This window comes from Crinia signifera, chromosome 2 (assembly GCF_055691185.1).
Source record: "Crinia signifera chromosome 2, ASM5569118v1, whole genome shotgun sequence".
Classification (NCBI taxonomy): Eukaryota; Metazoa; Chordata; class Amphibia; order Anura; family Myobatrachidae; genus Crinia; species Crinia signifera.
The window spans coordinates 251403089-251428542 of NC_139218.1; the positions used below are offsets into that span (position 1 = coordinate 251403089).

Here is a 25454-nt window from a genome sequence, read left to right on the forward strand (position 1 = left end):
ATTAAAAAAGGCTGGCGAGTCACATGTTAAATACCCTTGATGGGGACCAACTAGCCAGTTAAATCTGTATGTATGTGTGTATCTCAAAAAAATAAGGGGAACACTTAAACAACACAATGTAACTCCAAGTCAATCACACTTCTGTTAAATCAAACTGTCCACTTAGGAAGCAACACTGATTGACAATTAAGGTCACATGCTGTTGTGCAAATGGAATAGACAACAGGTGGAAATTATAGGCACTTAGCAAGACACCCCCAATAAAGGAGTTGTTATGCAGGTGGTGATCACAGACCAGTTCTCAGCTCCTATGCTTTCTGGCTGATGTTTTGGTCACTTTTGAAAGCTGGCGGTGCTTTCACTCTAGTGGTAGCATGAGACTGAGTCTACAACCCTGACAAGTGGCTCAGGTAGTGCAGCTCATCCAGGATGGCACATCCGTGTGAGCTATAGCAAGAATGTTTGCTGTGACTGTGTGTAGTGTCTAGCGCATGGGTCTTCAAACTGCGGCCCTCCATATGTTGTGGAACTACATGTAACAGCATGTCCTGACAGTTTTGGCATTCTCTTATAGGAAAAAATGTGGCAATGCATGTTGGAACATGTAGTTTCACAACATATGGAGGGCCACAGTTTGAAGACCCATGGTCTAGAACAGTGGTGTCAAACTCATGGCCCTCCAGCTGTTGTGGAACTACACATCCCAGCATGCCCTGCCATAGATTTTATATGACGGATTGCTAAAACTGTGACAGGGCAGGCTGGGACATGTAGTTCCACAACAGCTGGAGGGCTATGAGTTTGACACAACTGGTCTAGAGCCATGGAGGCGCAACCAGGAGACAGGCCATAGGAGGGCATCAACCCAGCAGCAGGACCGCTACCTCCGCCTTTGTGCAAGGAGGAGCATTGCCAGAGTCCTGCAAAATGACCTCCAGCAGGCCACAAATGTGCATGTGTCTACTCAAACGTTCAGAAACTCCATGAGGGTGGTATGAGGGCCCGACATCCACAGGTGGGGGTTGTGCTTACAGCCCAACACCATGCAGGACATTTGGCATTTGCCAGAGAACACCAAGATTGGCAAATTCACCACTGGCGCCCTGTGCTCTTCACAGATGAAAGCAGGTTCACACTGAGCACGTGACCGAGTCTGGAGACGCCAAGGAGAACGTTCTGCTGCCTTTAACATCCTCCAGCATGACCGGTTTGGCAGTGTGTCAGTAATGGTGTGGGGTGGCATTTCTTTGGGGGGTCGCACAGCCCTCCATGTGCTCGCCAGATGTAGCCTGACTGCCATTAGCTACCAAGATGAGATCCTCAGACCCCTTGTGAGACCATATGCTGGTGTGGTTGGCCCTGGGTTCCTCCTTATGCAAGACAATGTTTGACCTCATGTGGCTGGAGTGTGTCAGCAGTTCCTGCAAGACAAAGGCATTGATGCTATGGGCTGGCCTGCCCATTCCCCAGACCTGAATCAAATTGAGCACATCTGGGACATCATGTCTCGCTCCATCCACCGCCACGTTGCACCACAGACTGTCCAGGAGTTGGCGGATGCTTTAGTTCAGATCTGGGAGAAGATCCCTCAGGAGACCATCTGCCACCTCATCAGGAGCATGCCCAGGCATTGTTGGGAGGTCATATAGGCAAGTGGAGGCCACCACACACACTACTGAGCCTCCATGGGTTAATGCATTTTGTGAGATGTTGTTGTCAGCACATTGAACTATGTAAAGAACAAAGTATTTAATAAGAATATTTCATTCATTCAGATCTAGGATGTGTTATGTTAGTGTTCCCTTTATTTTTTTGAGCAGAGAAAAGGCCTTGATCACATAGCATACTTACGCCCAACAGGATAACCTCATCCTGTGGGGGTGGATGGCGTTAACCAGGAGCTAGGAAGGGCCATACCCCGAAAGTAGCACAAGCTGAGGCCCTGACTCGCTCCCCACTGCTATCAAGGCCCGGAGTGGCACACAGATTTTAAGTGCCAATGGGTTTACTAGAATGGAGAGAGATGTGTGCAGATCTCCTATTCAGCTTGCCAGAGAGGGGTCCTCCTTCTAACCTCTTGCATTCTCCAATTGTTGCTACAAAGCCATGGCAAATATTTGTGAATGTTATTAATTGTAGATAGAGTAGGTCCAGTAGTCCTTCAAAACCATTATTATCACATAACTTGATGATGGTAAAATCTGCTATTAGAGGATCTAAGTGACTTCATGTAGTTTATTTAAATAGTCACCCGGGGTGACACTAATAATAATAGTTTTCATTATATAACATAAGGTTGGCTGTGGTTCCTTCAGGTGTGACAAATTACCTTTTCATAAATCTTTAGGAAACCTAACATTGTATGAGGCCTAAGGCTGGGTACACAGACTGAGCTGTCGGCATGCTGATAGAGCAGCCTATCCAGGCAAGCACTTCCACAACAATCGGCTGCACAATATCTCTGTCCAATTATCCAGCTTGACAGGCATTTAAACAGGTTGTATCAGTGATGTCTTCTCATTCTCAATCTATCCAGGTATTTTGAAACAAATGAAAGATTACATCAAGGAGTGCAGCAAATGCCAAGAGAAGACAGACCGCTCGCGCTCTGCAGCTGACCCCACAGAAATGTTGGAGGAGTTTGGTCTTGAAGTGCGATCAGACGGCAATGAGACAGACGAAGAAAGCAATAACCATGCATCCGGTACAAATGCCAATCCGAAGACTGCTCGGAAGCTGCCCGTGGCGAAACACGAACTGGTTTTTGTATGTGTTCACTTATTTTGAATTCTGTGACTCGTGTTGTCTCTTCTAAACATCTGCGCTATTTTTAAAAGCCACCCTTTATCTATGAAAACGCATGATTTATGTGCCTATAGATGTATTTCTTCTTCTTCAGGTTGATAGTAAAGGCGTAGTGAAGCAGTCGTCTCCCAAGCACGGCCAGGCAGTGTTGGATCAGTTAAACCAACAAAGACTTGCTAATCAGTTCTGTGATGTTACGCTGCTCATTGAAGGTGAGGAATACAAGGCACACAAGTCGGTCCTGGCAGCCAGCAGTGAGTACTTCAGAGAGTTATTCATTGAAAAAGGAGCAGTCTCTAGCCATGAAGCTTTTGTGGATCTCTCCGGTAAGAGTACTATATGTTTATATATTTGTGTGTTGTATAATAGTGCTGGGATATGCCACACATTTCATGATGACTGTTGTATAATTGTTACTTATGACTTGATTCCTAGGATTTTGCAAGGCCAGTTTCCTGCCATTACTGGAATTTGCCTACACCTCGGATCTCTGCTTTGATTTCTGCAGTATGGCTGAGCTTGCAATGCTTGCCCGACATCTCTTCATGCACGAGGTTCTAGAAATCTGTGAGACCGTTCATAAACAGATGGAGGAAAAGCAGCTTACATTGTATTTAAAGGGGGATGTCCAAACTGTAGCTTCAGAAAAGAAGTTGCATAATGTCAATATAGAAGAGCCGGCAAATGAGGGAAGTAAAACGCTGATCGTCGTGGAAGAGGTCGTGAGTGAGCAACCGATTATAAATCAGGACAAAATGGAATGTCAGGCTGCAGATGGACTGGTATCTGGAAACGACATTACTGCAAATGAAACTCCACAGCCAAGTACGATCTCAGCACCTTTGCCTGTGGAGCCCATGATACAGCTGACAAGAGACAGTGATATTCCATCCGGTTCTGTTGATGGAACCTCAACGATATACATTTCAAATGCAGCATCAGTCCTGCAGCCTGTAGTGCTTGTACCTGCAGTTATTGAAGTTGCATCCGTTGAGATGGAACCTGAGGAAACCATGGAAATAACTCCAGAAGTTAGTACATCTGTAGATGGATGCTCCAGTTCTCAGTCTACTCTTCTTAATGCACATGCATCTGCGTCCCAAATGGCAGCAAGTTGTGGGACTGAAGGTAAAGACCAAGGACAGGACAAATGGCTGGGAGAAACCAGGTTAAGTGAAAGTGGCGTGGAGGCAGATGTAGACAATGCAGCCGTTACTCCTGGCTCACCATCTGTTGAGGAAGTTGATACAGAAATCAACATGGACATAGTGGAAAATGAACCTCATAAGAAAATGACAGAGTCCTTGAAGAGTAAGAGTGTTCGGCTCCCTAATTCCCCCAAGTCGCCAATTGTTGAAGGGAACCCGCCTACATTGGGAATTGCAGCAGTTAGCACAATCACATCTATGCAGGAATCAGCTGCTCCTATAGAGAGTACTTTGGCATCAGTGTCTCAGTCGGATGAAATAAGTACGTCCACACCAGATATTCCAGCCACATCAGAAGCTGGTCCTTATAAAAGCAAGTTGCGAGAGCGCTCTGTGGGGGAAGGCGGATATATCCAGATGCACAGAGGGAAAGAAAAGAAGCATTTAAATAGACAGTCAAACTCGAAGTCTGCAGTCCAACAGGTGCTTACTTCACAATGCATGTGCACACTTTTTTTTTATTTTCCTAAGGTATTTTATTTCATTTCTCAACTGCAGTCACATAATGTTTTTTGGATTTCTTAAATCGTGCACAGGTCAGTTTATCTACTGGGTCCATAATTTATCTTACCTGCTTCCACAGAGAGAAATGCTTAAAACATGACCGGCTGGGAACCACAAATCTAAATCATCCTTCCTTTTTTTTATTTTTTATTATTATTTTAAATTCCATGTTGCAAGAATATTATCCAAGCCTGTTGCCAGACCTTAGCATTTAGACTACCAAATTTTTAGTGTCCCTCCCATAATACTTTTGTACTATTTAAAGCAGGTATTCCAAACCAGCATCCTCAAGACATACCAAGTGTGGGTTTTTGTGATATCCAGGCTTCAGTACAGATGGTTATATCAAAATAACTGAGGTACTAATTAAGTAACCTGTACTCAAGCATGGATATGACTAAAAACCTGGACTGTTAAACAGAATCTGCTAATAGGCAACATCCCCTCTTAACTTTTAGAAGCTTTAGTAAATGTACCCCTTGAGGGCCAAGGTTGGTAATGCCTGACTAAAAATATTTGTAATTCTTCAATCATCACAATCCTTTGGTTATTTAAGAGGCCTAGTAAGTAGCAATACTGGGTGTTATGGGGAGGTGCAAGAACACTGGTCTCTTTCAAAACATGTCAGACAACAGGCAAAGTCAAGTCACACACAACTGTGAGTTACCTGCTTTTTCAGAGTATTAATATAAACCTTTATTTTCACCCTTGATTTAAGGCGGCTAGGAAACTGGTGCAGAGAGGCAAAAAAAGGATGTTGCCTTCCAAGAAAGAAGCTGCAAAGGTGGAAGAGGAGCATGTATGTAAAGAATGCGGACTGGTATTTCCACGCAAATATGCCCTCCTCATGCACAGTGTACAGCATGACCGTGTCAAAGACTTCAAGTGCCCGGTAAGTAACTTGGGTATTGGAATTCCTATATTCTCAAAGAGTTCAGCTGGACTAAAATACTGCTTGCAACGCAAAAAAGTCAAGTTTGGGTGCCCAAATGCGACCCATTTTGCAAAGTTATGCTTCAACTAGAGAGGCTGTGAGCAAATATGTCCGCTCCAGCAGCATTCATGCTTGGCTTGCATCCTCTAGTGGCAGACACCCGAAGAACTAGTGATAGGCACCCTTAGTATTGTTATGCAATGCCTTATTCTAGTGTGAACTCTTATCTTTTTAGCAATTGAGAGCGTACAGTGTTTAGTATTGCAGTAAATTTGACTTCTGTAAAAATCTTGTCGCCAAGCATGTCTTTGTAATGTTTGGCTGTCCTTTTTAAAAACAAAAACTAGTCGTTAGTAGCATATTAATCATGTATGCTAGTATTTCCACTTGCTGAAAATGTGTTTTGTATCTTGTAGCTGTGCAAGAAGGAGTTCCAGTACAGAGCCTCCTTACGTGCTCATCTGATCAGACACTCTCGTAAAACAGAGCCAGCTGCTGTAGAAGCAGGTTTTCAAATGACCAAAGGAAGGACAAAACGACAGTATATTTGTGATATTTGTGGAAGAACCCTGCCTAAAATGTGCTCTTTGAGGCTACATATGCTGAAGCATACTGGTGTGAAGCCACATGCGTGCCAGGTAAGTGTGTTGTCTATTTTAGGGCAAGCAGAGTAAACTTACTAGGCAGGACAGAAGGTACACAGATGCCACATCACACAGTTTTGAAAATTAATACTTCTACAAGCAGAAATGACAGACTTATCCCCTTCTGGCTGAACTGTAGTACATTGGTATGGCCAGTTACTTGTGTCCCTTAAGGTGCGTACACACAGGGGCGATTTTGTGCAAAATCGCAGGAAATATGGTCTCTGAGCGACCATATTGCCCGCAATGGGAGTGTGCACCGGCGATATATCGCCGGGTGCGCGCTCCCGTTTTTGCCCCTGTGGTGATCGCTGGTCGCAGAAACATGCTCCTGCGACCAGCTGATTTCCACTGCCGGGCTCCCCCCGGCAGTTTCTTTTTCATCAGCGACCATCTCTGGTCGCTGATGTAAAGTAGAAACTGAGCAATATATTGCTCAGCCATATATTGCTCAGCCATATATGGCTGAGCAATATATCTCCCCCGTGTGTACACAGCATTACCGTTTAGTTGAAATCGGCAGGCCCATAGTCTTCTCTTCTGCAGAATCTGTCTGGTGCTGATTTGCACGTAGCATTGGGTGTTCATGAAACGGAATACAACACTGATCCATTACATTTGGAGCACAAACTAAAGCACAAGATGGCTTTATATGTTGTTCAGAACTATATGCATATAATCTATCAAGTGGTTAATCTTCCAGTGAGATGCTCTTTGTATATGACTTTCCTACATAATTGGCATAACAAAATGTGAATGCACAAGGAAATCGCTCAGTGAGTAACCAGGTGGTAATGGAAATTATCCGTTTGATCCAGACACATAATTGTATCACCATAGGTGTAACACCTGTAAATCGATGACAGAGTTTGTGTCGACGCTACACACACACACACACACACACACACATTGCCCACTCCATCTGAATAATTTTTCCTTGCTGTGTAATTAGATTAGTAAATGAAGTACCTCTGGAACGTTACACTGTTAAATCTTACATCTCTTGTACATGTTGTTGTTTACTTTTTCTTAGATATGTGAGAAGACCTTTACCCACAAGCATGGCTTGAAGATGCACCAAGCCTTACATGATACACATAAACAGTTCAAATGTGACATGTGTGAGAAGTCATTTGTGACAAACCGCAGTCTGCAGGAACATATCAGCACACATACAGGTATTGTGCAATTCACATGATTTATTTACCTGGTGGTCTATTATTTACAACAAGCTCTAGTTGGCAGTGTACGTCATTAGCATATACTTCTGGTATTGCCATTATCACAAGCTCATATAGGCCTAGCGGAGGTCATTGATATTGTAGTGATACATCTAACATTTAGATTTAATTAACAAAGTTGGGCCAACTTGGTTGCATTGGGTGAAGGTTGGGAACACTTTAGAATCACACACCCTACACTAGTGTAGATTGCTTAACATTTAACCAAATGTGGAATGATGTCACTGTTTTTGCACAAAAGCCTTGTTCCTTTTATATAGTTTACATTTTTTAGCATTATTCAAGTTCATTAAGATAGATTTTTTTTCTCCCCCCCCCTATGGTTAAGGAGAGACAAAGTATCTTTGCACAATGTGTGGCAAGACTTTTCATAGAGCATCAGGACTTAGTAAGCACCTCAAGAAGCACCGTCCCAAAGCTGAAGTTCGGGAATATCATTGCACACAGTAAGTAAATCCTATACATTAGTATGAATAACCATTTCTCTCCCTCCATTGCCTGTGAATTATAATGTGGTTTCCTTAATGTATAACTCTACTTTAATCTCTATGTATACTGAATGAGTGGGTTTCACTTTCATTGCAAAATGTTCTTTTCTACACATGTAAACATACATGCTTTGATTACTGATGATTACATTTTACATTAAACACTAAACGATTTGTAAGTTACTTGCCGTGCAATGATGTACTGCTTACCTTGCTATTGAATAATTGCAAATACAATTAGAATCGCAGATTATATTTACTGAAGTATTGCAGCCATTATAGATTTGTCAGCCATTTTTTTAGGTTATTTCTTGTTTTGGGCTACTACAAATGACAAATTAAAATATTGATTTCCATTTAAGTTACAGCGGATAAAAAAAAAATAGTTAATACATAACCATATAAAAAATATAATAAATTATGCCTTGTGTTATAGGAGACTGTACTTTATATTAAAACAGGAATATGCAGTATAATTCTTTATTTTTTTTCTCATCCAGCAGGGGACACTGGAGTGATACTTAATATGGGTCTAGATTGATAGTCACTGGGAGCTGACACTTTAAGAATTAGTGTGACTGCTCTTCCCCCTCTATACCCCTGCTGCAAGCCAGTCTTCATTTAGTGCCCTCAGGAGCTGGTTGCTGTTTTCTGGGATCCTCCTGAGAGGCATTTGTTATTAGTTAGGGATATGCAATCCACAAGAGGAGGACAGGAAGCTGATGCCTCTTGTCTGTCCACATCGTGGGAGCTGCCGTGGAGGCCCCTCTGCCATTGAGGTTTGCGTGGGGGTCTCCAGCAACAAGACAATCCTCTCGGGCTACCCGAACACCGCTGCATGTGTTCAGATACCTTATATGACCCATCCGGCCAGCACAGGCAGCTTGTGAGTAAAGTGTCTGGCGCCCGACTAGTGGCAGGTCAGGCATTAAGCCGGTCTTTCTGTTCCCTCAGAGGTCCACAGCACGTTTTTTACAAAACGGCGGTATTGTTGGGGGGTGGAGGAGATAGCTCACTAAACTACCTCCTGGCTCCCAGCGGCCCTGGCAGTAGTCAGACACTGGCGACCATTTTCTTCAGCAGCACATGTTATAGGCTGATAGTGTGGTAGACGGCTACCGCTGCTGGGGATGGTGCTTTTAGTTCTTCAGCGTTGAGGCTGCAAGCTGCACCAGAGTAGTAAATACAGAGGTGTATAGCTTGCCAGGCATGACTGCCGGTGTAACCATTTTCTACCGTACTGACACCGAGTTAAAGCCTCTTCATTTGATGAATGTGGATGGTATTGTTTTCGTTGTGCAGGCACTCCTAAAGAAGAGATGTCTTCCATCTGTCGTTATCCCTGCAGTGCTCACTGCCCGTAAGAAGGTTATGTCCCGTCATTATTGTATTTTTTGAAAAATTACCTTCCTGGTGTGAAGGTAGATATTTTCCCTCTGACCTTTTAAAGACATCTCTGCTCCTTATTTTCATGCAAGCAAGTTTAACTGCTGGTTGGACTCCTTTTCTAGGAGGTTTGTGCAGTTCTCTTTTTGAACCTCTGGAGTTGGTGGAGTTGAAATGTTTATCTTGGATGGTTGTCCTGCTTTGGCTTCTGCTAGGAGAGTTTCGGATTTAGGAGCTCTGTCTTGCCATCCTTCATATTTATTATTCCATCCTGATAGAGCGGAACTGTGTACTTGTGGTCCGTTTTCCATTCAAAAGTAATTCCAGCTTCCACATGCATCTGCCTATTGTGGTTCCTGTCTTCCCAGATGATTCTCCTTCAAGAACTCTAAACGTGGTACCGGCGTAATTTTTTTATTTTTACGTGGACAGGACCACTTCTATGCAGAGGTCAGATTTGCTGTTTGTCCGGTATGATGTTGCTTGGCTAGGCTGGCTGCTTCCAAGCAGATAATGGCTTGTTGGATTCGTCTTACGCTTATACAAGCTTACCTGGCCGCACCGCCATACCTTTTTGTGTTTTGACACCTGTGCAGCTTCTGCATCGTAATTTTGCCTTTTAGTTCTGCATTGTTCTCTGCGCTCTCCTGCCCTGGTTGGTAGCTCTGGGACGTCGCCATTGTAAGTATTACTCCAGTGTCTCCTGCTGGATGAAAGAGAAAATGGGATTTTGGTACTTACCTGGAAATCCTTTTCTCTGAATCCATAAGGGACACTGGACGCCCAGCGCTGTTCCTTCCTGCCTTGGTGTTACATGATCTCTGTTTATCATCTTTCAAATTATATATTCTTTAGTCTTGTGTGTGTTCTTCTCTCCTTATTTCATTATTTCCCAGATCTCCTCTGGCACGGTTACTAAAACTGGCTTGTAGGAGGGGTTAAGAGGAGGAGACTCAGTCACTCGGATTAAAATTCCCAGTGACTTCCAATCTATACTCATTGTAAGTATATCTCCAGTGTCCCCTGTAGATTCAGAGAAAAGGATTTACCAGTATGTACCCATTATTTTGTTACATTAAAAAAAAAAAATACAATTATATAGTTGTATTGCAGAGAGTCAATATCTGGACTAACTTTGATTTGATGTGCTTACTTGGGACAAAAGTAATCCAGTGACGGTAGTCAAAATGACGCATGTTGCATAATCTTTCTAGTTCCAGAATGTTTTATTAATTTAACATGGATTAGTTGTCATAAGAGTTTGAAAGTACTGACAATCCTGCTGTTATCCTCTGCTTACATGTTATTCAATTTGCAGTGTTGTAAATGTTGAATGGAAAAAAATAAATTTGTCCAGTGTGATCTTAATTAGACAGTCTGAGTATAACATGGTTTCAATTCATATTGAATATAGGTGTGAAAGTAGCTTCTGTGAAGCCCGCGATCTGCAGCAACACATGAACAAGCACCTAGGGGTGAAGCCATTTGAGTGTGAAATTTGTGGCAAGTGCTACAGTTGGAAGAAGGATTGGTATTCCCATGTAAAATCACATTCTGTTACAGAGCCATACAGGTGAGGACATCTCTTGTGCATGTTTGATAGGAGTACATCTCTTTCTAATACACGGACAATTCCTTTGCTTCCCTTCATCACCGCTGTATTGTGCACTGAGAATTGTAGTGCTAATTGTTACCTGAGATCTATTTTCATTTCTCAGGGGTAGATTTATTCGGCTCGGTGAAGTGATAGTGTCGGGTTTTTATCACCAGCCAATCAGCTCCTGCCTGTCCTTTTTCAAAAGCCTGTAACTTTACAGTTAGGAGCTGATTGGCTGGTGATAAAAACCAGACACTATCACTTCACCAATCTTAATAAACCTGCACCTCCGTTACTGCAGTGCTTAGACCTGTGTACCTTGTATTGTTCTAATGTGTACCGTATGGTTCCACCAACCATTGTGGTGCCTTTTATAGATCAAGTATGTCCTTGTTTGGTATAAAAGGACTAAATTATTACATTTTAAGTACCAACTATATGTTGGCATATACATAATGAGATTATGTCCCCAGTATTTCTATACTTGGTAAGATCACCTGCTAATATTTGGATTGTGCCTGTAAAAGGGAAAGTACTTTTCAAAACCAAATGCTTTTGCTTGTGAGTTGATAACGTTTGTGTCAAATACCATTTTCACTTTTCTACAAATCCAAGTTTTAGGGTATACCCTTAAAGGTTGAGGAGGGTTCCAAAGAAAATTGCTATAGAGATCTCCTGTAGGGGCACAAGTGATGGAAGCAGGAGGCATTGAAACAAGATCATTGTGCACACTGGGGGATTACTAAGAGACGAGGATACGTATGCAGTGTAGAATTGTAAAAGGCTTTGTAAATTCTTAGCCACATTTGTGTACATACTCTTAGTTTATATGACATGGAGAGCTTCCTAGTTAGGATTGTATTTGTGTTTCTTTCTGAATGGTAAAAAAAAAAGAACAAGGCCAAGGATTAATAGTGCAACAACAGAGAATTTGGCAGGTACGAGAGTTTCAGTAGTATTGGCCTAATAATATACTATGTAGAGAGTTGTATAGGGCTTACGTAAAAGCATATTTTGGAGATGAAATTAAATTTTGTCTTTTTGTTAGTTTCTGTATAGATTAGCAATAGGATATCCAAAATCTCTCACACAAAAAAAACTTACGTTTTTCATTCCTGATCATTTTCTCACAGCTAATTGGATAATCCCCTAAACATTAAATTCAAAGGTTTTAAGAACACTAACATTTTGAATGAGAGGGTTAGTTTTGTTGACCGCTGCTAATTCTAGTATTATCAATGAAGGTCAGTGGTCATGTTGTGAGCTGTGGTGTTGGTTGCTAAGTATGGCCTGGCTAAAGGTGCCCATACACTGTGCGATGAACTCCGTTCTTTTAGTACTAGATTGCATATAATCTAGTACAAAAAGCATAGAATGCACTACAGCACCATGCTTTTAGTGCTAGATACAATTCTAGTACTAAAAGCATGAGCTGTTCAGACTTTCTGTGCTGTGGGATGTGTACGGGAGCGCGCATCTCATCGCACTGCCCTGTCGCACAGTGTATGGGCACCTTTAGGCTGAGTGGTGCTTGCCTTAGGGATAAAGCAAAGTAATTAATGGAAGGACAGAAATTGATATGGGTTCAAGTTTTTATTAGATGAGTGATAAGAGGACCAGGTTAAGGAGATATAAATAAGTTGTACTGTATGACCTTTTTTATTTCAGGTGTAATATTTGTGGAAAGGAATTCTTTGAGAAGTCACTATTTAGGAGACATGTGAATAAAGCCACTCATGGCAAGAAAGGGAGGATAAAGAGAAACATTGAACGAGTCTGTGACCATTGTGGAAAAACGTTCACCCAGTTAAGAGAATTCAGAAGACATGTTAACAATCATGAAGGTAATTTAATGTTGGTCCTGTAGTACAAAATGAAACAAAATCCAATGGGGCAGATGTATAAAGCATTAACAAGAGATAAATGCCAGGGAGATAGATTGATAAACATCCAGCCAATCACCTGCTAACTGCCATGTTACAGGCTGTGTTTGAAAAAACTCAATAAGGAGCTGATTGGCTGGACATTTATCTCTCTATAGCCCCGTACACACGGGGGAGATATATTGCTCAGCCATATATGGCTGAGCAATATATTGCTCAGTTTCTCCTTTTCATCAGCCACCAGAGATGGTCGCTGATGAAAAAGAAACTGCCGGGGGAGCCCGGCAGTGGTAATCAGCTGGTCGCAGGAGCATGTTCCTGCGACCAGCGATCACTACAGGGGTTAAAATGTGAGCGGGCACCCGGCGATATATCGCCGGTGCACACTCCCATCGTGGGCAATATGGTCGCTTAGCGACCATATTTCCCGCGATATACAAAATCGCCCCCGTGTGTACGCACCTTATCACCCTTGCATTTATCTCTTGTTAAGGCTTAATACATCTGCCCCAGTGTGAGATTACTGCAATAAATCTGATTGAATGGGAGGTGTCTGTCCACTTTAAATAGACTCTTAACAGATTGATAAATTCACCTTTTTGGATCTGTCAAGTATAAATATTAAAGGAGAAGCATTATAAAATATAACTTTTTTTATAGGACTCCATTAATAAAATAAAATTGGGGAGATAGCACTATACGCATAAAATAATAATTATCATTAGTAATGTTTTTGAGTATTACAAAAGATTACCTTTTATTTTTTTTCTTTATTTTTTTAAGGGGTAAAGCCGTTTGAGTGCTTGACGTGTGGAGTAGCATGGGCAGATGCCCGTTCTCTGAAACGCCATGTGAGGACACACACAGGAGAGAGGCCTTATGTTTGCCCTGTATGCAATGAAGCCTACATAGATGCTAGGAATTTACGCAAACACATGACCAAGTATCATAGCAACTATATACCTTGCAAGATTATGTTGGAGAAAGACAGTCTACAGTTCCACCACCAAGGAACCCAGGTTGAACATGCTGTAAGCTTTGTGCCAAATGAGCTAGAAGAATCACAATCTGAGATTGTAACAGAGGAACTTGAGACTGTTGTCGTGGCTGGAGAGGTGGTTGAATCAGTTGAAACAGTCGAAGCGGTTAATAGCAGCCAGGAATGTGCTTCTGTGTCTTCACTTTCTGACCAAAGCATCATGCAGGTGGTAAATTACGTACTTGCCCAACAGGGAACTAAGCCTTCTGATGGGTCGGATACCTTAGAGACTGTGGAAGTAGAAGTTGACCATGTGTCAGAGGTCCTTTGACATCAATATGCAATTAGCTGGAGCTGTATATATTGTAGCACTTACTCCATGCCAATAAAGTATGTGACCCTTGTGTGTAACCAAATACATAAATGGTTTGCTGCTTCTTTTGTGTATTTGCATATGTCCCTACTTGCAGTGGCCTCCTTATAGTTGTACTTAAAAAAACAAAGTACAAGTTGTAATTCTTTTTAGATTAGGTTTTTGGACCTATATTCATGGACATAAATGAAAATAAATCTTAATTTCATTTTTTTTTTTCTTTTTTGCGCTTGTATTTTCTTTTCTAAAAGTATGAACAGAATGTGGAAATTAATGATTGTCCTCTTTAGTTTTTGAGACATAAGGAGTAAGTTGTCTGTTAGATGTTCAGTAGTTGCCTTGGTGAAGTTTACATGAAGCATTCATGTACCTCGTTACAAATAAACGAATAAAATGCTCCAAATCAATCAAATTCAAATGTAAAGAAGTGCTTGTGCTACATATTGCATGCATACGGATAGATACAAAATCGCTTTTTAATGTGTCTTGTACTGCCAGCAAAAGGACACAAGCTTTTTCCATGTATAAATTATTCATCAATGTTTTATCATTTTAAATGTATACAGTTAAACAATACAAACTATTACAGGAACATATTGTAATGTAAAGCCTATCTGGTAACTTCTGTGTTGGTAGGTAACAGTTCTATAACAGCAGTATTTATTACATTTTGCATGAAATCATGTATAAATTGTTAACCCTTTTGAGTGCCAACATCTGTGCTAAAAATGCCAACCTCTGTGAGATGCGCAAATTGAGTGTCAACAGCTCTGAGAGAGATGCAAAAAATGGCAGTCCTTCACATTTGTCATTAATTCAAATAAAAAATGTGTACCAAAAAAAAAAATATTTGCTATAAAAGGTAAACATTACAGGTTAAGATGAATAAAAATGTTTGCTAGCCAATTTTTACACCAATTTTGTCAGGTTTGAGGTAGCCATAGGATTTCTGTGTTCTCATCAGATAGATTAGGAGTCTGGCAAATGGGCCGAATCAGCAGCAGAAGTAGATACTATTTGCTCAGACATAAGTTATTGCTGCTAGGTCACATATTTTTAAGGGTATTGTAACTAGTTTGACTTTTTAGGGACTAGAACCAGCAAATCGTAGCACTTAAGCTGGTTACACAATGGACTACAGTGCAATGCTATGTCTAAGGCTGCAAAACCCATGGTGGGATTGTGTGATGCTGCATGTAACAACAATGCACCAGCCATTGAATAATCCTATTAGACATGGAGCACACCCAATAGGAGGATTTGAACATCCAGTTTATTGAATAATGAATTTGGTTGGTTAGAGGGTACTTGCTATAAAATGGTCATTGCATTCTGTTTCAGATCACAACATTATCCAATAAATATCATATTAGTATTTCCAGTCTATACAAGTAAAAAAAAAAGTGCCTTATTTACAGCCTGAACAATTTGAAGTTGTGATTGGGATTATGAAGCACTTGGTCTACATGGTGAATTCACATATTAACAATGGCATCTAAAGCGTGATAAATGTAATGGCCTGTGACTTGCAGGAATCGGCAAGACTGGCTGATTAAAAATGGCAAAACCAAAGGTTGGGTTTTTTTTGTGTGTGTGTGTTATGGTAAAACCTGCCAATACCTCCATTGCAAAAGGGAAGAAGGAAAAGCACTGTTTTGTTTGGGGACATGCTTTGATTAAAACTTAACGTCTAATTAATAGTATTGATGATAAAAAAAAAAAGATGGTACTTGTGTATTATCTGGGCGGCCGCAAATCGCATGCAAAAATTGGATGCGATTTAGCGGCCGATTTTTAAAAATGCTATTCCATCATTGCACACCTCCACTATCCAAGTCAGCCTGATGCGTGGCGAGTGGACGCGGTACGCGTCCTCCCGACTGGTTCATACCCCCCACTATCCACGTCGGCGTGGAGTTGATTTTAAAAAGCATGGTGAGCGCAGCGAGGGGACGCGTAAAACTATCCCAAAGCGTGGCGAGTGGACACTGATTACTTGACATGTATTCCGCGTCCCCTCGCCACGCTTCGGGATCGTTTTCTGCGTCCGCTCGCCACGCTTTGGGCTGACTTGGATAATGGGGGTAATCCATAGGTTGCCTAAAAAATATGAACTGTTGGTAGATCTTGAGGACAGGTTTGGCCACCCCTGCTCTAATGGATCCAATTCACTCTGGAGAACCTGCAAATTATCTATAATTATTTAAGTTTAGTACCTGACTGTTATTATGTGTTCTTAGCTATAATCAGTCAGGATTATCAATATATCATTGCTAGGTTAGCACCATCTAGTGGTCAGATATATAAATTGCTACATAGATTATTGCTGAGAAGAGAAATAAAGGGAAAAGAAAGGAGAAAAATAAACTTTTGATCTGTAGATAATAATTGATCAGTATCAAACCTTAAGTTTGGCAAACTTTGTTTTTATTTTTAATAGATTTTATAGGATGGCTATTCCTCGAAAACATTTTTGTTTTTGCTAATATGGCTACAGCTAGTCTGATGAAATATTAGCCATTTTATGATCTAAATATTAATTTATGAGAATGCAGCTTATCAATTTACCTAGCTTGAATATCCTGTGATTGTTAGTCACAATGCCCCTAACAGTCACAAAACACTTAACCTACACCAGTACAGCCAAGAGATGCTAAAATACCATTTCATATCCTTCCTGGCAGATACACACTTGAGGGAACCCTTGCTGGAAGAGGGGAGTCACCACTTTCACATACAATATACTACAAATACCAGATTCTTATACTACAGAAATCAAACTGCAGAAATCCAAAGATGGGGTGATTTCTAATACCCAGCTCACCCCTTATCCTGCTATCAATAAACTTCCTGCCCTCATATGATGCAGTCAGTGATGTGTTTTATGTTTCATTGAAAGTTGTCCTTTTATGGAATGGAGGATTAATTCTAAAGCAAGAAGTATTTCTTGGTGGTGATCAGGGGAAAACATGCATACATTTCTTGCAACCTTAATTTAAAAAAATAAATCCATTTTTTTTTTTTTTTGGACATTTGGTATAGTCATTTTTTAATGGTCAGATCTAAACATAAGTCTTCTGAAGAAAAGAAAAACAAAAAGGAATAATTTATGTGAGGAAAAACAAAGAACTGCCAAAATAGGCCCAGCACACCATGGGGGAGAAAAAGCAACACTTGCGTAATAAAAGTAAAAGGAAGATATAACACTTTACAAGTTTCGACCGCCGGGATTCCAACTGCATCCCCTAAAGCAGGCATGTCCAAAGTCCGGCTCAGGGGCCAATTGCGACCCGTGCTGTCATTTCAAGCGGCCCGCAGCCTCCAGCCAGAAGCAGGTGGAGCATCAGATGCGGGACACACAGCACTAAAGGTGGGGCCCCGGTGAGCGTGCCTTTACCTTGCTGTCTGTAGCAGTCAGGAGGTGCTGGCCGCCACAGTGAGATGTGTTTGGCGTCTTTCAGGTGAGTGTGCATCCAACCCTTGCAGCTGCAATTGTATATCACCCTCCTCCACAATCACAGTGACAGCAGTGTGTGGGGAGGGGGTGCAGCAAGGGGGAATCTTGCTCCTGTAACATGCAGAGTGGAGGAGGGAGGCAGCGGGAGCCCAAGCATCTCCTGTCCTTGCAGTTCCTGCTTTGCCTCTCCGTCCTCTGGCTCACACAAGGGGCTGGGATACATACAGAGAAGGGAGGGGGCAGGCAGGGGGACATACAGTCAATGGCGGCAGAATGGAGGGCATACAGTGAAGGAGGGGCAGGCTGGGGGACATACAGTGAATGGAGGCAGTGATGGACATTCAGAGAAGGGGGGGGGGGGCAGGCTGTGGGACAGTGAATTGGAGTCATACAGTGAATGTGGGCAGACTGGGGGACATACAGTTAAGGAGGGTCAGGCTTTGGGACATACAGTGAATGGAGGCAATGATGGACATTCAGAGAAGGGGGGACAGGCTGGAGAACAGAGTGAATGGGTGCAGAGTGGGAACAATAGAGTGAAGGAGGAGCAGGCTGGGGGACATACAGAGAAAGATGGTCAGGCAGGGGAATATATAGTGAAGGGGGCAGAGTGGGGGACATACAGTGAATTGGGGCAGGCTGGAGGAAATACAGTGAATTGGGGCAGGCTGGAGGAAATACAGAGAAGGGGCGGGGCAGTCTAGGGAATATACCATGAAGGGACAGAATGGGGGACATAAAGTGAATGGGGGCAGAGTGGGGGACCATTCTGATGTGATTAATGATTCAAAGAATGTCAGGCTGAATATCCCCCCCCACCCCCACATTTTCACCTCACCAAAACTGGCCCCCGTCGCAAAAAGTTTGGACACCCCTTCCCTAAAGGGACCCAACCCTTATAACCTAGTCCTAAAAGGGCAGACTAGATGGGCCAAATTGTTCTCATCTATCATCAAATTCTATGTTTCTATGACATTAGTGAAATGCTAGAGCAGGCATTCCCAACCACGGTCCTCAAGGCACAAAAACAGTGCAGGTTTTGTAGATATCCAGGCTTGAGCACAGGTGACTTAATTAGTATCTGAGGGATTCTGATTAAACCATAGGTACTTGTGTATTATAGCGGCGCCCCCGATGTGCATCGCGCGATGTTTATATCGCGTCGCATGGCATGCATCGTGTACCATGCGATTTTTGCCCCCTATGCGATGAAAGATCGTCTAAGCACCATAAAGGGTGCTTTTAAGCACCCTAATGGGTGCTTACAATGTGAAATGCACCCCCACGCCACCCCCCCCCCCCACTATAAACGTGAACCCGAAGCATGGCGAGCGGCGGCGGTACGCGTCCTCCGACCTTTTCATACCCCCACTATCCACATCGGCGTGGAGTTGAGAATATAAAGTGTGGCGAGCGCAGCGCGCCCGAAGCGTGGCGAGCGCAGCGAGCCCCGCGAGGGGACGCGGATACCTTCACAGGTATTGGAGTCCCCTCGCGGCCTTCACAGGTATCCGCGTGCGCTCGCCACGCTTCGGGCTCGGTGGCTCGCCGCGTTTGCCACACTTTCTATTCTCAACTCCACGCCGACGTGGATAGTGGGGGTATGAAAAGGTTGGAGGACGCGTACCGCCGGCCCTTGCGGGCTCGCTGCGCTCGCCACGCTTCGGGTTCACGTTTATAGTGGGGGGGGGGGGGTGGCGTGGGGGTGCATTTCACATTGTAAGCACCAATTAGAGTGCTTATACAATATTTAATCGCGTCGCATCGCATTGTATGCCATGTACCAAACCATATGTGCTGAAGCCTGAATATCACTAAAACCGGCACTGTAGAGTAAACGTTTTAGTTTCAAGTCTGTTTTTTTCTTTTAAAGATTGTAGATGAGAGGCCTCTCGAGTTGTGCAAGGAAGAGAGTTCCATAGCGCTATTTCACACGCTCCGGCTCCTTCCCGGATGACGAAAAGCCGTGCAACACACTGTAGTTAATAATTCCCGGTTGCAGCCAGTTCCCACCACTGGAAGGGACGGCTGCTGGGCTGTGGCCATCCCCACCATTGTAAACTACTGTGTGGGGCACGGCTTCCTGGCTGTGCGAGATTTCGTCGCCCGGCAGGAGCCGGAGCGTGTGAAATATCCCAAAGAGTAGGAGAAGCAAAGTCAAAGACATGACCTCAATGAATTAAGAGACTATAGGTCAGGCATTCCCAACCACGGTCCTCAAGGCACACCAACAGTGCAGGTTTTGTAGATATCCAGGCTTGAGCACAGGTGACTTAATTAGTATCTGAGGGATTCTAATTAAACCATCTGTGCTGAAGCCTGGATATCACTAAAACCTGCACTGTTGGTGTGCCTTGAGGGCCGTGATTGGGAATGCCTGCTATAGGTAGTGCGAATAGTCCTACAGATCGCAGCAATGTTATAAGGCAGTGGTAGCCAACTCCAGTCCTCGAGAGCTACCAACAGTTCACATTTTCCAGACAACCTAGCTGTAGCAAAGGTGCACTCATTACTCACTAACACATTTTAAAAGATCCACATGTGCAGCTAATTACTTCACTTGTGATTATGTGAGATCTGGAAAACATTTAAGCTGTGTACACACGGGGGCGATAGGGGCTGAAATCGCTGAAAATATGGTCGCTGGCGACCATATTGCCAGTGATGGGAGTGTGCGCGCTCCCGTTTTCTGCCCCAGTCTAATCGCTGGTTGCAGGAGCTTGCTCCTGCGACCAGCTGATTACCTCTGCGGCACCGCCGGCTGAGGTTCCTTTTCATCAGCGACCATCTCTGGTCGCTGATGAAAAGGGGACACTGAGCATTATATTGCTCAGTAATATATTGCTGAGCAATATATCTCCCCCGTGTGTACGGGGCTTTAAGCTCAGTACACACGGGGGCGATAGGGGCTATAATCGCTGGGAATATGGTCGCAGGCGACCATATTGCCAGTGATTGGAGTGCGCACCAGCGATAAATCGCCTGGTGCGCGCTCCCGTTTTCTGCCCCATTGTAATCGCTGGTCGCAGGAGCTTGCTCCTGCGACCAGCTAATTACCTCTGCGGCTCCCCCAGCAGAGGTTCCTTTTCATCAGCGACCATCTCTGGTCGCTGATGAAAAGGGGACACTGAGCATTATATTGCTCAGTAATATATTGCTGAGCAATATATCTCCCCCGTGTGTACGAGGCTTTAAGCTCAGTACACACGGGGGCGATAGGGGCTATAATCGCTGGGAATATGGTCGCAGGCGACCATATTGCCAGTGATTGGAGTGCGCACCAGCGATAAATCGCCTGGTGCGCGCTCCCGTTTTCTGCCCCATTGTAATCGCTGGTCGCAGGAGCTTGCTCCTGCGACCAGCTAATTACCTCTGCGGCTCCCCCAGCAGAGGTTCCTTTTCATCAGCGACCATCTCTGGACGCTGATTCAAAGGAGACACTGGGCAATATAAAGCTCAGCAATATATTGCTGAGCAATATATCTCCCCCCCATGAGTTCGGGGCTTAACTGTTGGTAGCTCTCGAGGACTGGAGTTGGCTACCCCATGTATAAGGGTTCAAGAGCTGCTTCGGTACCTCAGACCCAGCCAGTGTGCCAATCTTGAAATAGAGTCACTGGCTTACAGGTAGCCAGTACAATTAGGGAATGGGTGTTATGTGGCTGAAATAGGGATCTCTAGTTAACAGCTGCAAGTGGAGCAATTCATTTGCTAGGAGACCCAGGTAGAGGGCATTGCAGTAGTCTAGAAGTGATGATACAAATGCATGTATGACTGAGGGAATTAGGTGCTTATTTCTGACTATGTTCTGGACATGAAATTAGGATTTGATTGTAGTTTATAACTGATGTTCTAGTGTTTAGCCACATCCAGGACAAGATCCAAGATTCCAAATATGTTGTTTTATAATTCTCCACCTCCAAGCGTAAAAGGTGCCCATACACTGAGGCGATTTGGTCCGATTGCGACCAATTGGTCTGTTAAATCGGACCAAATTGCCTCTTCCTGACATAGTCGGGTCCGATGCATGGTCCCGTGCGCATCGGACCGGACCAGGTAGTCGTCCGACCATCCATTTTGGGACCTCCCTCCAGGCGGCTACGCGGGCGGGAAGTAGGAACGCATGTGATCCATCACAACGGATTGCATGCATCCCTGCAGCCAGGAAGGTCCCGGTGCTTATCAGGGAGTATCATGATTCAGTCACAGCCAACTGGTATTCATCCACTCCTGAAGCTCAGATAGCTATTAAGGGTTGGTATTGGGTACTCAGTTGCAAGGGCAATGGACAGGTAAGTTGTGTATCATATAGCATTGCTTGATCAGTCCTTGGGCAATTTTTATATTTCTTGCCATACCAATAAAATATTTTTCAGATTTAAATTAAATTCAAGTAAAAAAATAATTTGTGCTGCAGTGGTCTATAGAGGTTACACAGAGGTTCTCACAGCTGTGAATTTTCAGGCCGACGATTATCGGTAGACTGCATGCATACAGCCGGTAGTACACATGCGCAAGGCAATCCTGCTAATATTTTTGATCTCTGATCTCTGACTGTACACAAGTTGACATACAGAAAGCCGATGTCAGGGGGTGGTAACCGGCCGTCTCAGGGAAAACACAGGTGTGCCCAGGCGAATTTGTGTGACGATAGCTTCAGCTCCAAGCCGAATGCTTCCACCAAGTCCCGAGCTATGCTCAGACTGCACACAGTGGAAAAATCATTCAATGGCGAGCATCTTGTGAATGGATTTGCTGCATATGGCTGATATAGCTACTTTTCACAAGACATGCTAAGCAATTCGCAAAGCTCACACAGGGCAGGATTTTACTCTTGCTGGGCTCTGCAATTTAGCAGCTGTTGCGATCAGGTCTGCATACCCTACCCTATACTATAGGTTAAGCCAGTATGAAGACTGATAATACTGTTATGTAACAGGCCATTTCCCCATGTCCACTCCAATTTCCCTGCTAATGTGGGTAATCTGCAAACCTGTATAAAACAGACGCCATTACTGCCTCACAGAAATTAAGTCATGGGTTTGATTCCCACCATGGCCACAAACTGATTTTTGTATATTCTCCCTGTGCTTGAGTCAGTTTCCTCCTGGTTAAGTAGCTACAAACAAAATGAACCATAGCGTGAATACATGTACATGTGGTAGGGAATATAGATTGTAAGCTCCACTGGGGCAGGGACTGATATGAATGGCCAAATGTTCTCTGTAAAGGGCTGCAGAATATGCGTGCGCTCTATAAATAATAGGTAATAAATAAGACCACAAGGATTAAATCAATGCAATCTTTACATACATAAAAAAAATCATCAACGAACTTGAATATATGTAGAAAGATTGAAAGAACAATTAAAGCTATATTGAAATGGAGGAAAAGTCAGGTCAAAAAGAGATTAAAAGAAGTAGATGTATGGCTACCACCTCAATCAACTGAATTTTGGAGAGAGGTATTTGCATTCCTCAGTCTGTGTCTTCCTGTTTGCATGACACAGTCTTAAGCTGGGTACACAAAAATACAATCGTCGGGCCGTTCTTCCGTTCTGGGTCGGACGGCCGTTCAATTGTATAGGTATGTACGCTGTCCCGTACGAGCGATAAACGGACAAAAACTGCCTTTTCCGTCCATACTCGGTCGGTCGGTCGAAGGTTCAGTGCTGTTTAATTTTCATCCGTCAGGACGGGCCCATATCGGAACAAAAGTGTAGTGTGTACTCACGTTCGATCGATATGCTGGCCGTCCTTGCGACTATACTGCCAAAGCTGGAACGCCCATGTGGGCGTTCCATAGCTGCATGATCTCTCCTACAGCACATATAGATGGGTTATGCGTCTAAATTTTAATCAGCCGGCAGGGTGACTAAAGTTCTATATAGACGCGTTATGCGTCTAAATTTTAGTCACCCTGCCGGCTGACTAATTTCGCGTAACCCATCTATATAGTGGTTTACTATAAGTATGCCCTCAACCCAGCCCATTATGATAATTTTGTTCATATATGACGTGTCAATAGCCCAAATCGAGACAGTGTGCATGGTGGTACAATCTTTTTCTTGCGACTGTTTGGACGGGAGTACATCGGACGTCGTGAGTAAAATTGTACAGGGGTGTACGCTCATATAGGCTGTTGTTTGTGGACGGTCCGACACGTCTATAGTCGGTCGAACGATCGGAAGAAACAGGGATTGTATAGATGTGTACCCAGCTTTAGTCATATTCAGCCCTGACTTCAGTAACATACTAGAGCAGGCATGGCCCTCCAGCTTGTAAAACTACAAGTCTCATCATGTCTTGCCACAGTTTTGCTATTAGGGCTATTATGGTAAAAAAAATGGCAAAGCATGCTGGAAGGTGTAGTTTCACAACAACTGGCAGGTCACAGTTTGGCCATGCCTGTACTAGAGGATAGGTCCTCTACAAGATCTCCGGTGGCTGTGACCATACCGATGATCTGTAAGTTGTTCTAACACCATGCACTTGAAAGTGAAGGACCTCATGAATTAGCAGGATAGGAATACTAAGTAAGAAACTCAGGGGTAAATTTACTAAAGTGGGATTTTTTAGAAGAGAGTGATGTTGCCCAAAGCAACCAGTCAGATTCTACTCTAGAACCTTCTAATGGATAAAAGCTAGAACTGGCTGATTGCTTTACGCAACATCTCACTTCTAAAAACTCACACTTTAGTAAATGGACACCTCAGACTAATCAAACAATTTGAAGAAAATAATTTACACAAGTTCTGTGCGTTTAATGACTGTGAAGCAGATGGGCATGTCACTGAAATGCAGAAAAACTGTGTATTTGGTTTTCTGTTTGATAAGTGTTTTTTTTCCCCCCATAAAACCATAAAACAGTGAAAGCACCTCCCATAAAGAAATATCGGAGGAACACAGAAGGACATAAAATGAAACATCATCCACTGAAAATCCAGAATTCTGCAGTGAGTTACCTGACCCAGTATCACCTACAATCTGCACAGCCAGGACAATGAACTCCATACTGAACCAATCTCTGTACCAGAGCCATGGTTCCTCAATCCTGTGCATTCCCTATTCACTCTGCATGCTTTCTGCCCCTAGCAGGGTGTGTTGTGGCATGGCCCACGGTGCAAAGCTGTTAGGGGTCAAGGGTGCAGGTGGAGGGGGAAGAGGAGGATAGGAGGAGAGAGAGGACTACTTTGTCCATTCTCTTTACCTGCTGCCTCATGTCCTGACCATCCCTGCCATGCTTACTTCTTGCTTTAGGTCTCCTTACCTGCACCTCATGTCGCCTGTCTGTCTCCCCCTCCCTCTAGATTGTAAGCTCATTAGAGCAGGGCCCTCCTCCTTCCTGTTCTCACAGCACTCTTCTTGTGTTTCAACTACAGCTCTCTTACTCATCTACAATCTATACCTGCATCCATTCTCATTCACTACCTTATATCTCAGCTGTATTGTGTACTAAGAATTGTGCTTTAATTATGTTATGTCTAGTTCTGTGTACCCTGTACTGTTCTTTTGTGTTCTATATGTACAGTACTGGCTGGTGCAATCACCATGTGGCGCCGCTGATTGGCTGCCTGGGTGCTGCACAGATCAGTAATTATATGTTCCCCATGTCTGTGTCCCTCATTAGAGTACATCTAGTATATATATCAGTACTGTTACTTGCTGTGCAATCACCATGTGGCGCCGCTGAATGGCTGCCTGGGTACTGCACAGCTTGGTAAATATGTTCCCAATGTTCGTGTCCCTTATTAGAATGCGTCTTGAGCATATCTGTATGTGTGATGTACATTTGTACTGCCATTGTTGCCTGTTATTTGTACCGATAACCCTTTGTATTGCAGTATGTGCATTATTATTTTTAATGTCTGTAAAGCGCCTTGAGTCCTGTTGGAGAAAGTGCGCTATATAAATAAAACTTACTTACAAATTGCCTAAAAAAAATGTACACACCTC

At 43.3% G+C, this 25454-nt stretch overlaps 1 protein-coding gene across 1 annotated transcript in view; it reads left to right on the forward strand.

Moving 5' to 3' along the window:
- The window catches only part of ZBTB11 (zinc finger and BTB domain containing 11), an 18871-nt gene extending 4237 nt beyond the window's left edge, over positions 1 to 14634 (forward strand). Inside the window, exons 2-11 of the mRNA XM_083174246.1 lie at positions 2537 to 2766; positions 2900 to 3131; positions 3241 to 4436; positions 5236 to 5409; positions 5868 to 6089; positions 7129 to 7273; positions 7665 to 7782; positions 10625 to 10783; positions 12476 to 12651; positions 13474 to 14634. Coding sequence (XP_083030372.1) covers positions 2537 to 2766; positions 2900 to 3131; positions 3241 to 4436; positions 5236 to 5409; positions 5868 to 6089; positions 7129 to 7273; positions 7665 to 7782; positions 10625 to 10783; positions 12476 to 12651; positions 13474 to 14000 — 3179 coding nt within the window. The 3' untranslated portion in view covers positions 14001 to 14634. The remainder of the gene's footprint in view (positions 1 to 2536; positions 2767 to 2899; positions 3132 to 3240; positions 4437 to 5235; positions 5410 to 5867; positions 6090 to 7128; positions 7274 to 7664; positions 7783 to 10624; positions 10784 to 12475; positions 12652 to 13473) is intronic.
- The last annotated feature ends 10820 nt before the right edge of the window (positions 14635 to 25454 follow it).